Source organism: Diadema antillarum, unplaced genomic scaffold (assembly GCF_040938485.1).
Source record: "Diadema antillarum isolate AM-2024a unplaced genomic scaffold, OU_Dant_1.0 scf00000122, whole genome shotgun sequence".
NCBI classification, from domain to species: Eukaryota; Metazoa; Echinodermata; class Echinoidea; order Diadematoida; family Diadematidae; genus Diadema; species Diadema antillarum.
In genome coordinates, this window is record NW_027271011.1 from 1,375,324 (window position 1) to 1,390,881 (window position 15,558).

Here is a 15,558-nt window from a genome sequence, read left to right on the forward strand (position 1 = left end):
CAAAAAACACTAAAGTTGAAAAGAAATGACCGAAAGCTACATTCTTCATTAAAGATTATCATTATCAAGACTACCTGTGACTACAAGTCCAAAGCACAACTACCAATTAAGTCTGTTAATTCAATTCATCAACTGAACATTTCTCAATGTAGGACCAACCCTACACTGATTTGCATTTGTATACCACATATGAGTTTACATATCAAAATCTGAAACCAACCCTCTTTAATATGCACCCCTATCACATGTCCCAATTTCTGTATAACTCAAGACAAAACAAGACAGCACAAATAGCAGCTAGACCCCGTTGCGATTTATTCCTAGGCAAAAAAAAAAAAAAAAGTCCCTGAAGTATTGCATGTGGTGTGACTAATACGAGCATTACCATCCTACACTGAAGAATGCATTATCCCCATGGATAATGATTTTTTTTCTGTTTGCACAAATATTCCATTTCTTCCAAATATACACATTCATGTCATATGCTGATATCATGAGAAGTGACTAATGTCATAGCAATAAAACAAAGGAAAAATAGAGATGAAAAAAAGGTGCTAGAAGAGGGGACATAGGTCTCCAGCTTAAACATGTAAATAGCGGAACCTTATTGCAAAGAGGTTGGATAAAAAGAAAAACCTCCTTATAACAAGGTAAAATGCAAGTCCATACATTATTTCTTTGTTTGTCTACCCTGATATAGTGAGAAACCTGATATAACAAGGTAATTCCTAAGTTCTTGATATAATGAGGTTCCCTGGGACTACTAATATCATGAATTCATATTGATCGTGCTGTTTGCAGGGATTTCGTTTTAAGAAATGGACCCAAGGTTCAAGGGAGCACTGCAGCATGAACCCACGCATACGCATCTCACCAGCATGAGCATACACCAATTTTCCATAATCGACAGAAAAAAGGGTTAAAAATGTTGATAAAGTGTAGAGGTAGGACAGACTTTTGCCTGTCCACTAATACTTTAGTATCCTCGGATCCTTCCTCTGTCCTGTGATGGACGCCTTGCATCTAGCGTCCGGCAAGAGGACAGAACTATGTCATAGCCGGAGTATAAGATGCACTCTTCAAAGTATCTCAAGTTGAATTCAGGCCTGTGGCACCTCCAGTATGCACTACACATTCTTCCCAGCACAACTATTAAAATACTGAATATCTCATCCACATATTAACAATTCACTGAAAAAAAAATAGACATAACTTCATAACAAAGTGGGATTTCTTTATAACAAAAGTAAGAAATAAGAAATAAATGAATATGTACGGAGACACCATACAGTCAATTCTTCCTTCTTTTCGTAAACGTCTTTTGCACCTGCCTGTGTTGGGCAACATAAAGTTGTGTTGAATTTCTCACAAACGGCACATGAAGATAAGACTATAAGTCTTATGGAGTGGTATGTATACAAACATTCAATTCTTTTTATATATTTGTGCCACAATCACTAAATTACATTTTTTACCTTCCATCTTCTGTTCTACCCCCCCCCAAAAAAAAAACAACAACCAAATAAACACACATATAAACACAAACTAGAAAAACACCACAAAACGACAACAAAATATTGAATGATGTCTCAGAAAGGCCTTGCACCTATAAAGTGCTTTGAAATGTAGTGATAGGTCTCACATGCACACCACAAAGAGACTGATTGCATCCAAAGTAGAACTTTGTCTTCCTTTAACCCTTTCACTCTCCCTCCAGGAATATTGCTCACAGGTTCGGCATCCAATGACCTTGCCTCAGCCTCGCTGCTGCTCTCCTCCGCTGGACAAGAGGACGAAGAGAACCACGGGCACGATGTACATCCACTGTGGGAGAAGTGAAAAGCGAGGGCGCTCTTGAATAATAAAGAATCATGTCCATTAATGTGATAAAAAATTGGGATACTGTAAAACACGCTATTTTCGTGGCACAATTTTTGGGGGAATTGGAGCCGACGGCCTTTTTTTTTCGTGAAAAAATTTTCGTGAGTTGCCTTCTAACATTCAAGGCGTATAGTGTAGACAAGAACTTTCACATGCATTTTAATTTCATGAATCTTGGCTCTCGCGAAATTTGCGAAATTCAAATGCACGGGAACATTCCTCAATTTACAGTACATCTCACGATCTATGGAATTATGAAAGGGGACTGCTAGGTTCAGAGAGATTTGTTTATCTGATTTGGTTTTAAAAACACACGCTAATGAAATATCCAAACATGGCTATGATTCCTGTAAAGGAAAGCCATGAAATGATTTACAGCATTTACAGAATCCATATGGTACTTTTGTCAATTTGTTCATTTTCATGATATGCGTACATTCAATGATCATCGCTTCTACGTTATACAATTATTAAAGGACAAGTCCACCTTTATTTAAATATGTACATATGGGTTGAGTGAATGCAGCAATATTTGTAGAACACGTCAGTGAAAGTTTGGGGAAAATCTGACAATCCGTTCAAAAGTAATGAATTTTTAAAGTATCTGCACAGTCACTGCTGGATGAGAAGACTACGAGAGTGTATTATGTCATATGCGTACAACAATAAAAGGACAATATAAAGAGAATTTCACAAAATTCTATTTTTTGAAAAAGGTGCACATTTCCTCGACTCGTCACTGATGTATGATAAGGGTAATATTATTCCCCTTGCCTTCTGAAAGAGGGAAGTCAAGTGTTCTTTTATTATGCAAGAAAAGTGAAAATATCTTGAATTTTCCTTATACTTTCTTTATATTGTTACACACATGTGACATCACAAGCCGTAGTAGTCTCCTCATCCAGCAGTGACTGAGCAGGAACTTCAAAAATTGAAAACTTTTAAACGGATTGTCCGATTTTCCCCAAACTCTTGCTGATGTGTCCTAATAATATTGAGGCATTCACTCGATCCACATGTCTATGAAGGTGAACTTGTCCTTTAAAGTCCACTGTATCACTGACAGAACAGCATCATCCACACATGATTACGTACAGCAGGTACAGACTAGCAGTACTGTCATACATGCATGCTCAGTCTTTGTGTCTGGTTGCATGCAGGGGCCAGCAGTATATAATTCTATGTACATTAAATGTGCTACATGTACCTTCCATATGTACAATCACCCTGAAATGGGCTATAAAATGTAAATGGTGTGTTATGGCACACCAAATTTGCACCCCAAAGTGGCATTACATCTGTAAAACATAAATTATGGTGTCATCGATCACCAGGGGTGTCACAATACCCAAAACAGTATAGGGTATCAAGCATAAAACTTGAACACTGTTTTGAATAAACTGTTCTTGCACTAAGGAAAAATGGCAACAAAATAGCACTTTCATGAAATACAATAAGGATTTCAGTTAAATTGATGTCAGATTTACTTGTATTTAATCCACCACACTTTAACTGTATGTGTAGAAGACTAGTAGGGAATGTCCAAAACATATTTTGTGAAATAGGACTTCTAACTGGCGATAGCGAGAGAGACAGGGAGAAAAAAAAAAAAAAAAAAACTTTTTGGGAAGAAAACATCTACAACGCCATGCATTCTAAAACAGAGCTTTTAGGGATGCAGGTACGTACAGTAGCAAGTTCTATGGAGGGTGACCACAGAACATAGCATGGTGTGGCACTTTGATGCATTGGAGGGAATACTTACATATTTGCTGAAAAAGGAACGGTTATCTTGACCTTTGCCCTTCTCCTTCTGAAGTCGTTCCTCCTCCATCTTCTGAATGTACACTTGTGTCTCCGGCCTGCAATCAAACACAGCGAGAGCTACCATGGAATATTTAGCAGAGCTCTGAGATCTCTATTAAATCCAATATACTGGATACATGAAAGTGACAGATTGTCCACTGGGCAAAATTCAACTCTTCACACAGTATTTTACTTCACACACGATTTATAATAAAGTTTGTTGCTTTGCATTATGTTTTAGAAAGCAAAGCAAGCTTATATCAATGTTAAAAACCGTGAATGACCTTCCAAAGCAGAAATACTATAAATGCTGATAATTTAATACAATTGATTGCTCATGTTTTTTCTTTAATTTGTAACACTCTATTTCCTTCACTCTATCTCTACCTCTCTCACATCTACACACCCAAATACCAAATCATTCACATACCTGTACACAAAAATCACATGTACATACACACACACACACACACACACACACACACACACACACACACACACACACACATACACACGCTTGCATACCCTGAATAAAGACACAACCACTTTGAACTGTTGCATACACAAAATAGCACACACAAACACTACATAGGTCGATTTGCACTCAGCCTTTAATTAAATACTCACGCAGGGCCCGCTACAGTGACGGACAACGAGACGGTGGTGTTGAAGTAGTCCAACGACGCTGACTCTATCGCGGACTCATGGTCACATGACCCCTTCAGGGGGACGATGGACACACCTAGAACATTCCCTGATTGGTCAACGTTGATGGTGATTTCTTCTGACAGGCGGGACTCTAGTATTGCACACTGTTCAGAAATGTAGTGGATACAATGGCAGAATTAACAATTTTTCATGATCTGCAATTTTTTGTTTTTGTTTTGTTTTGTTTTTGTTTTTTTAATGGCGGGGAGGAATAAGACCCAGAAACGGAGGCAATATAACAGTCCACTAGTGCACCTGAGACAGGGAGTTATTGAGTATACTTTGCATATTTTGCATTGTGATGATTTCTTGCCAAGCAAGCAAAAAAAAAAAATAATAACTACATGCCAACAGACAATCAATGATGAAAGTATGTTGACACATGCATAGTGCAAGTTACATTTCAGTTCATGCCTGTTCTGATAGTCAAAGACTAGATTATAATCATGGATTGTAAATCTTAAACCACCTTTGTGAATCCCCAGCCAAAAAAAAAAAGAAACATATAATGCTGCATCATTTTTGCACAATTCAAACTGCAATTTGAAAGAAATTTTGCTAAACTCACAAAGGGAAATATACTGCATACTTTTTGTGGGGGGTTTATGTGGGGTCTTTTTTTTAATTTTCTAAGTCAGATGTATTTGTAAACTTAACAACATGCAAAAATACGTTTTGTGGAAGTTTTATATTTCTCAGTCGGATGTATTAAACAATGTAAAATTAACAACATGCAATAGTACAAGTATTAACTATGTTCCAGAGTGACCTATAGCTGTTTACATAGGAGTGCAAGTATGGTACCGGTACAAGCATAGCCCAAGAACATGATCGCTCATGTGTTAACATCATGTGTGTGCATATACTACTAGTAGTACAAGTACCATTAATGTCTGAGTAAGTTTATGCAATTATTATTTTCAATGAAGAATTGCAACAGTATTAAAAGTTTGCTTCCCAAAAATGAGTAAATAATACCTGGTTTGTCTCTGTCCACTGCTGTACCCACGAAGTGCCAATGTAGGCACTCACAGAATTGTCAAGAAGTCCTGATTCATGAAAAAAAAGTAGACTCGTTATGACACTACATACCCTGCACAGTATGACATGAACTCTACACTCACTGCTTTGGTGAAAGTTGAAACAAATTCTTTCGAACTACTTTCTGCATTCTCCTCCAGAAGGGTAGGCACTCGAACCCTGTAGATGCCGCCTCGCTGAGCCAAATCCTGAAAATAGTGAGAGCAAATGTTTGAGAGCATCGACAACAAATTCTTAGAAGACTAAAGGTTGATGTTTATGTGTCAACTGGGAATTTTCATATGTACATTTTATCTAATGCGGTCAGGGATCCCAACATTAAAAGCAGCACTACAGTATTCAGAGGGCTGAAAAGGTGTAATTTTTGTGGAAAAACATAACTACATTTCCTGTGATATATTTGGTGGATAAACAATATATCTACCTTTCCTGCAAGAGGCATGATGAAATGCGGCAATTGTAAAATAACACTATTTTTCACAAAGCCTGCATTGTTTCAACAACAAAAACAGTCATAAATACTGCAAAAAAGTAGCAGTTGACATATCTCCGTGAGGCAGCTTCAATTAATCTAACCTGATCCTTTTATGTAAAGATAAGCAGGAAAACTCAGAGTTGCCAATTTAACAGGCTGAAAAGAAATCAACAAGTGTTAGCACTGTTTGAACTGACTTAATTTCAGCTTGCTATTGTACATTATGATGGCATTTCCTACTGCACCAACCCCAACATAGTGTAATCTGCTACTGAAATAACACTCTATACTTTCTACTACGTTTGAATCCGGTGCAAGACACGTTATGGCCCTCACCTTTAGTTTTCTCTTCTCGCCGGCTGTCAGTGGTGCATGCTGGGTAAACATGCCATAGCCTTGTTTATTAGACCGGAAGCTGAGAACTCCCCTACTGCTGAACTCTGGTGTTGCCCCTGTTGAAATGCCAAAGGAATGACCATCACAGAGTTCAAGTTCAAGTTCAAGTTCAAGTCATTTACTGTCATGTGCTCCAGGCATAAAAATCGTTGTAACAGTCTCCAAATATCATACAAACATACAAATAAGAAATTAAAAGTTCAATATAACTAAATGACAAATGTTAACAAAAATACATAATTCCACTCATTAAATATTGCACTTGGTCGCTGTACATGGGTGTTGTGCATTATGAGTACTATAAAGATCTGAATCATACAGTGTACGTGAATTGCCATTTGGCCTAATCTGCCTTTGTCTCGTCCCACATCCATGGTCTAACCTTGTGCAGACCAAGGGTTGAGCTGCACTGGTGTTGGACCATCTGGGAATTAGACTACATGGCAACCGGAATGAGACTAAGTGACCAAAAATCAAAACATACACACTGTATTGTTGGAGCACACGTGAAAGGACATTACGTATACATATTGTACACATACATGTATTGTAGGTGTTTCACCATCATCTTTGAAGAAATGTTTATGCATTTATTAAGAAATTGGAAACTAATGTGACTTTGGCTATACACGTGTAGGATCTGAGAAACATGGACAGGTAAACAATCTGAAAAATCAACGCTTAAGATAGTGATTACCTTCTGGGCTGAAGAATGAAGTGACGTGTGTGATTGGTATTGGGATTGATATCCATGGACTTACTCTCCACTGACAGGCCTACTAGTGTATAAGCTGTTATTTTCGTGTACAGATATTTTTGCGAATGAGGACGTCACAGACATTTTTGCAATGATGTTATTTTCGCGATTTTGACACCGACACTATCATAAAGGCACTACCTGTATATGCCTGTCAGTTCAAGATATTTTGGCAAGCTGTTAAATTTGTGGTTCGATAGTGATTTGCAAAATTTGCAAAAATTAAACCCTCATGAATGAAAATAACAGCTTACATAGGCTCATCATGATTACTTATAACAGGACATTTCTCTGACTTTCAAATTCAAATTTCAAATTCAATGAAGGTTTATTGACAATAAAAAAGAACATGCAGCTCATTAGCTGAAATTGTTCATTTTACAATTAAAACAGAAACAACATTGTACAAAATAAATATATATATATTTGTGAAATTGGCTATCGATATGAATATGACGAAAGCACTGTACAAACAGATAAAACATTGATATTTCATTGATATTTCAACCCGCCCTCTATTCCCTGAATTTCGAACCAAGACCCTAAAATTCCCATGGAAATTATCAACAAACAGTACATGCATCAATATTTTCTTTTTCGCTGATTAAAACCTTTGACCTCTTAACCCTCAATAAAAATGCATGTATTAAAATTATCAATAATGGAGTAGGAATATGGACAAAGTCAATATATTTTATGTAACAATCAACTTTTAAAGTTCCAAAATGTCTCACACAACATTGTGAACGCCTGGCTCAAAACCCACAAAAAGTAGGCCAAAATGAATTTTCAAGTTCCTAGTTTAAATGGCGCCTGTCCAAAAAAAATAGTTCACAAAACCTGCTAATAAAGTAATATCTCAATTTCAGTTTTGTTTCCAACCACCAAATTTTGACCATAGGTAGGGATGAGATTACTCTCCCAGGTAAGATGTCAACTTTAAAAGGTTAGTCAGTCTTCCAGACATATTATTTCTGCATTACAGAGAATCATTCATACTCTGCAACTTTGGGGGGCTTTGAGCTGGGTGGTCACATTTTTAGGAGTGTCTCTTACCTTGATCAAAGGAATGCTCAATGGCAAGAAAATGTGTCGACAAAGCATCTTGCTCCTGATGTAAGGGAAGTTTACTCTCCCCAACCTTCACGGAAATGAAACAAGAACAAATGGAAACAACAGCAATGTGAGAGTAATATTGGATTGTACAGCACCTCTTCAATTTGTGAGAGTCTCTCAGTTTGGCAGCTTGGCGAGTCTAGGGGAACCCCCCCTTTTTTTTAGGCTTTATTTTTGTAAAGCCCCCCCCCCCCCCCCCCTCACGGCATTCCTGCCTTCCATCCCTTTTGTTTTCATTTTTCTGTGTCTCTACACCTAGCCCTCCTCAAACTGTGCTGTTGTGTATAGTCTATAATTATATGACTGCTTTCCCTATGTACATGTTTGTGATTTTGCCTCTGTTCTGACAAAGATTCTGCCAGGATCGAAATCTCAGGCCCCTTTTAGCTTTTTGACTCTATCATTCTCTCGAGTCTTGCAGCATGCAGTTTGGCACTTTCTTGCTTGTGGCGTGGTATGGCCAATGGGGCTGTGTATAATTACCTTCACTGGTTTCAGCAACCTCTTTTTGGTCATACGATTATCAATGATTATCGCTTGATTATTGTAAGATTAACCACAGTCCTAAATACACCAGATATTTATCTAGATATCTATACATCTAATCATTTACATCAAATCTAACTCGTCAAGGATTGACTGTCACAAGCAACAGGACAGCATAGTTAATTTACTGAATGACTGCATAATAACCGGTAATTATGGGATCGTGTAAAAAGGGCACCGGGCGCTGGGGCGGGCCCTCATCACTACCGGCCAGGCAAGCGCTAGTCTGGGCTCCGTCCCCTTTTCCTTGGTGCGACCAAGAGAGGGCGCAAATTTTCTGATTGCGATAATCGAGAGACTGTGGTCGAAAAAGGGTCCGGGAAGAAAGTTTCAGTTTTACGACTTTCCGATCGGATTTTGACTGAACGCGATAAATCATTCGCTCTGACAGGTCCCGCCCACAGAACTCTAGAGTTCTGTGGTCCCGCCCACCGAGAATGGTAGTAGTCTGTTGAGCCAGTCTCAGTAAATGGAATTCGTAAATTCGTAAGTAAATCTGATTTCGTATGTGATCTATATTAATGACATGTAGATTCATATAGGTCACAAATTGGTTTCAGAGTATTCGATTCTTCTGCAGAAAAGATACAGTACCTTTTTCTTCACAGTAGGCCTAATACGAACACATGATACTGAATTTACTGCTGAATTTGGATTAGACTAGTCACCGACTGTTATAGGTATTACACAGTTCAGTACCTGTCTCCAGGGAGGCCTCTCACCTCCCTGCTTTTTCCCAACACCCTGCAGATCTTCTCACTATGGGCGGATGGAGTACTGCATGCATGCATTGCATAATTATGTAACTTACCCAATATAAGTGTTTAGTTGTAGCTCCATGATTTGGCCATGGAGCTAAAAACGAATGGCGATCTACGATCGTTTATCTCTAGTACAGAATCCAGTGGTTTCTCTCTAATGTTTTTTTTTTTCAACTTTGTACAAAAAAAAAAAAAAAAATAGGGCCCAACAGTAGCCATGACTGTTCGTATCATAATTAGAAATGTTCTTGATTTTGCGATCTTGTTTGTGCAGCAGGATTTGGTAAGAGAGAGGTATTTCAGTCGGCTGCACTGTGTCCGAGTGAATCCATAAACACTTTGAAGATCGAGGCACTGAGTCTAAATATCAAATTGTTCATGATATTATATGCAAATTGACTGGGTATACTACGACTGCAGTCGACTGTATGTTGTACTTGTGGGACAATCCTATAAGATGATGCCTTGAACTTCTGGAATCCCCCTTTTTTTTAGCCAAGTATAGGTCTAAACGTATAAAGTAGGTTTACAATTGAATTTCTATGTCTGGAGAACAATAATTCACAACACATGAACCACAATACTATCAGCACAGGCCTAAATACCACGCAATTTCAAATAAAAACATCCACAAATCTTTCTGAGTGTGGCTCTGACGATGAATATACTAGTAATAAGTGATTTCATTGATGAAATATGTAGCCATCAAAGCTTTATGTGTTATAAAATATAACAGGTTAGAATACAAAAACACGCTTTGATTACGCGAGCATAAAAGGTTTACCGCGTTGAGCTTCACAAGGAATAGTATTTTATCAGTTTTGATTAAAAAAACAAGTAAGCTGGTATTTTCTTCAGACCTAATTTACCAAAAGAAGATAAAGATATCACATGTTTGATGCAGAATTCACGGGGCAATTATTAAACCTACACGCTATTTATCCAAAAATTGAATAGGCATTGTTTTTCCGAAGGTTCGTTGATCTGAAAATAAGAGAAACTTTATCATTTTGAAGGTTTGATAGCCCCCCAAAAACAAAAAAACAAACAAACAAACAAGCAAACATCAAACAAACAAACAAACAAACAAATGAAACAAGGTTCGTAAATCCACAAATGGAAAAATTGCATACTTTGTCTTATAACAAACATTCGGAATTACTAACCAATATCGTTCTAAATTAACGAACCTACGGGATTGCAAACTTTTTTTCTTAATTTTTCTTTTAGGGGCTATACAAACAAACATTCGGAAGACCAATCCTTTAGTATTTTAAACGAACCTTATTTCGTTTTGGATTACCGAACCATCGTTACAATAAAACCCTGAAAATGAACCTCCAGAAAAACAAACTGTAAACAGAAATAAGACATTTCTGACTCCAGAATTATTCAGCATTTAACAATCCCAGCGGATATTATTCAATTCTGATATTCACCTTGCATTATAATGATGATGCCATGTAACCATCAGGAGGTAAACTATAATCATCGAGAAGGCGAGAGAGCCTCCTTGATAAACAGGCAAACTCCACAACACCATGCTGAAGGGCATAGATCGACACTTGCTTATGAATATATCGAAGTGCAAAATAAATTTATTGATTATTCATTTAAACTTTATGATACCACAGTCTCCGGGGTTCACCCCTCAGAACAATACGTATTTACATGATAACAACATGGTATGGACTCCTATAAAGTTTATCTAGCTGCCCTAGATTTTTAATCCTTCATTGTTGGACGATGATTAAAGATGTTCATTAACAGCATGATTAAAAGGAGAAAATATATCTGGTATTTCCAATGAAACATAATAGTATACGTTACCGTTAAGACAAATTGCAATATGTCGTGCCCCACACTGCGCATCATCAATTTTTATACTACAGATGTTCAATGCATATAAATGCAATTTTACTAATAGCTGGGCTCGAAAGTTATATCATCTGTGATGTGTAAATATTTGCTAAACCATTTACTTCTGGGTATTGATTTCCAATAGGTGATCTTCAACCACACAGACAAGAGAAAGTCCACTCCCATTAAAAAAGAGAAGTAAAATGCATGTCTTTTCAACAGTATGGTTTTGCGGGAGGTAAATTGCTATAGTCGTATCTTATTCAATTTTGCCCCCATTTGTTTTGTTTTTTTTTTTTTGTGTGTGTGTATCAACTATCAATGAGAATGACCTGTATTCCCTCCTGCATTCACATTGGTGAGAACCCTTTAAAAAAGTGTTCGCTTTCAAAGTCATAAGACAATTTAAGTCACTGTGTACCTGCGTCTGTGAAGCATTCTGCTTCTCATCATTACAATGTCATGCTGTATTATCATCCTTCGATCAAGGTTAGTTCCTTTTGCTTTGTTTTTCTTTACTGCTATAGGTTAGCACTAACACCTTTTTATGGAAATAGATGTGTGTAACCCTCCTGTTACTTCTAAATCCATTCAGTTGATAAAATTGAAAGAATTGGCATATTGTTATCGCCACGTATCAGCCCATGCCGTGTGATAATAACGATGGGTATTGTTGTGATGGTTAAGTGTGCTATTAATTACAAGTACATAACTACAAACCCTTCTTTTAAGTTTTGTCTAATGAACATTGTTTCATTATCAGAAAAAAAAATAGTGAGCAATAGTTTATTTTCGAATAAGCGAACCTTCCGAATAACAGACATAGCTTTCTGAATAAAGAACCTGTGGAAGAACGCACCATTTTAACCAGCACCATATTTCCCACGAATATATAGCTGCACTATCAGCATAATCTGTTTTAAAGGCAAGCCACAAGTGTTTTGGTAAAAGGACGAAAGGAATAATGTTGCTTTTACGTTTAGATGAAGTAGTTTGACTATATATGAAAGTTGTTGAATGAATTCCCTTGAGCGTTTGAGTTTATAATTGGATGACTCCTGCGAGTTATGTTGACCAGGGAGTGAGTTTTCGTAACGTATACGTTTCTCACCTGCACTTTTCCATGGAAATGAGATAATAAAGTTACTTTAATGTGTTCTATAGTGAGATATGGGAGGAGTTCCTTGCAGTTGAGCTATAAGGCTGCCATAATCCTTGAGGAGAAATCTCATGGCAGGGTATTATGTTTCGTTGAATCTTAAAATACCTTATGGAATTCGTCAGTGAAATCCGTCTGTATATGACTCGATCTATCTATATATATATAAAAAAAAACAATAACAAAAACACGAACCTCTTCGTTATCCTACCCGCAGGCGCAATCCAATGAATTTCACTTGCCTTTGTTGACCATGACAATTTTTTAATTCCTATCTACAATCAGGCTTTTAAAGACAAAAAATTATTTGGGCACGATCGGCTATTTGAATCTGGTTCCTACATTTGATATTTCGTAATGATAATAATAATAATATTTTTTTTGAGGGGGGGGGGGGGTCTGGTTTTTAATATCTTTGCTAGAGTAGCTTTACCAAAAATATGACTTCTGTGACACGGGATCAGAAGTCATGTATATGAAGATCACATATTTTAGCAGATATAGTGGGATTGACCCTTTTACCGATGTCATTCTGTTATTCTCGGAGGAATCAATCTAAAATAAAGTCTGTAATCTGCAATAAGCCTATGGTAGTATAATGTCCAATGAAACATTTTTTTTTCATTGTATTATAAATCGTGGTATATACACTTAATACACCTCCCCTATTTGGATGGAGGCTACGTTTCATGAAAAGACTTCTCTCTCATAAGACACACAGACTATACTTCTCTTTAATACATAAATAGCTACATAATTGTGAGAGTCTTTGGAATTTCCTTGATTTTATGTAAAGACTTTGTATATATGATGACTTCGTGAAATCATGGAATGGGCAGCTTGTCTCTCATCATGCATAAAGAAAGCACGTAGGCCTACATAGTGCAGTATGATGAGCTGGCGGTCGAAGTAGTGGGCTCAACTTCAGAACAAAACCCCCTATTTTGGTGGACAATGCTGTAGTGTAGTCATGGAGCTAGTAGCTCCATGGTGTAGTGGAGGTGGGCAGCACTACCACACACTACCAGCGGGAGTGTGATCAGCTGGTATTCTCATTAACTAGTAAAACTGTCTGATTGACTGCGAGTCATGAATATTCATGACTACTTTAGCGTGAACTCTTGACCCTGCTCGACCCGGCGAAAGTATTTTACTGGACTCTTTTTTCTCGGGTATCGCAATCCTCGGGTGTCACGCCCTCATACGGCTTGTCGCGTACAATCACGGCTACGAGTAAAAAGAGTCCAGAAGCTAGACTAGGCAAGCGCAGGCGACGGGAGCCGACAGGCGTTGGAGGAGCCGTGCTATACAGGCCAGCTCCTGATGGAATCCGCTCACAGTCACTCGACAGAAATCTAAGCGAATTTGAACGATTTTGCCCACAGTGATTTCACCCATAGGTTTGCTTACCTTTCGAGAGCTGCTAGCCATTGAGATGAATGTGAGACCGACAAGGCAAAGTCGGTAGATTATCACCGCCATGCCTTTAATTGATGCCATTTTTATCTAGGACATGTATCAAGACACCGGTCTCAGACGAACAATACACAGACTAGTACAGTATCTACCTGCATTGTAAGCGCATGCACATCACAGAAATCACGTGTAACGAAAGCGCGACAGAAAAATATACTGTATACGTTTTCCAGCACAATGCCGAACGCGTGTACTTGAATGCACGAAATATTTCCGTGATAAATATTTGAATGAGCACAGTAAACTCCGGTGCTCCGGTGTCACTGCGCTATTTCAATTTTACGCCCTCAAGCGTTCATAATTATGTATGCCCTGGTACCATTTGTATGTTATACCGGTAATTTTTGAAAATGTACAATCTGGAGAGTTTCAGAAAGTTAATTCTCAATAAAAAGTACAAATTAGCACTAAATTCCTATAAAGTGTTATAGTAAATGTTCTCTATGTTTTATGAAGAAGCTAAGTAATGACTACTGGGTGTGGGTTGTACCGGTACTCTCAGCTAAGCTCTACTGTCTGAGAAAAGAGGTTTTGTGAAGTTAAAGTTTCCAAGCACACTATCATGGTATAGTACTGCTACATAATCACATTCGATACAAATTGCTGCAAAACAGCAATAACAAGAGAGAGAGAGAGGAAGGCAGGTGTAACAAACTCGTAATTGTTTAATTTTGCAATGAATCGTCTCATATTCCCACAATCTTTCGCTGAGTGTTCCATTAATCTTTGTGCATTTTCAATAATCCATGTGTTTCAAATATATGCTCCATCTCTTTTGCTCTGGGTTATGATGTAACATTTTGACTGTTACGTATTAATTCAAGGTGCTATACATCAGCACTTGCCTATTACCCACGGCAAGTGAAAATCAAAGTTGGGCAAGTGTTTTGGAAAAATTATAACAAAATAATGCTTGCCTGAATTGGGCAAGCAAAAACCTGTGATGCTATGCATGACACTTCAATTTCATTAATTCAGCAACTTTCCAACACTTATGTGAAGAAGCCCAAAGGTAATGCAACACCAGTGCTTGATTGAAAGAAGTTTATTACTCTAATGTGTTTTAAGTGTGTGAATCAAGGTGTGCTGCTTTAATATTCAAATGATGGTGTTATATTAAGCCCCTGACTTACAAGTGATTTTCTATATCATCTTCTTATATTTTTGGACTTCCTTTTTGGGCAAGTAAAATTCATGTTCTGGCATGTGTTCTGTAATAATTTGACAATCTGCTTGCCCCACTAGGAAAGTGGTTTAAAAAGAAATAGGAAAAAAGCTATGTAGCACCAGGTTAAATCACTTCAACATTTTCACATAAAATCATTCACATTGTAATAATGGACTCCAGACATAACCACACACCCTCCCAAAACACACATACCCACATACACAAACACACAGACACAGACACATATATATATATATATATATATATATATATATATGCTCAAAAATTTGTGGCGAAATAAACTGTTTGTGAATACATGAACTTAGTTTCAGTTTTAACTTTGATATCATCACACCAACACGACAACTTACTCAATATGTATACATATATATCACATATGTATATATA

General features: G+C 37.4%; 1 protein-coding gene across 1 annotated transcript; it reads right to left on the reverse strand.

Annotated features, from left to right (window-relative positions):
* Window positions 1-1,453: 1,453 nt before the first annotated feature.
* LOC139720111 (ER membrane protein complex subunit 10-like) lies at window positions 1,454-14,051 on the reverse strand. Its single transcript, XM_071631481.1, has 7 exons — window positions 13,917-14,051; window positions 8,121-8,205; window positions 6,248-6,363; window positions 5,520-5,624; window positions 4,315-4,499; window positions 3,647-3,743; window positions 1,454-1,824 (listed from the first exon to the last, which is right to left on the reverse strand). The coding sequence occupies exons 1-7, from the start codon at window positions 14,004-14,006 to the stop codon at window positions 1,756-1,758; spliced, it is 747 nt and encodes a 248-aa protein (XP_071487582.1). The 5' UTR covers window positions 14,007-14,051; the 3' UTR covers window positions 1,454-1,755.
* Between the last annotated feature and the right edge of the window lie 1,507 nt (window positions 14,052-15,558).

Excerpts from the sequence above, each read along its gene's own strand:
- LOC139720111 (XM_071631481.1), bottom strand. The coding sequence starts at position 14,006 with ATGGCATCAATTAAAGGCATGGCGGTGATAATCTACCGACTTTGCCTT. Across the intron at positions 4,500-5,519 it reads TTTCAACTTTCACCAAAGCA|TGTGCAATACTAGAGTCCCG; the intron begins GTGAGTGTAGAG and ends ATTTCTGAACAG. Across the intron at positions 3,744-4,314 it reads GTCACTGTAGCGGGCCCTGC|GCCGGAGACACAAGTGTACA; the intron begins GTGAGTATTTAA and ends GTTTGATTGCAG.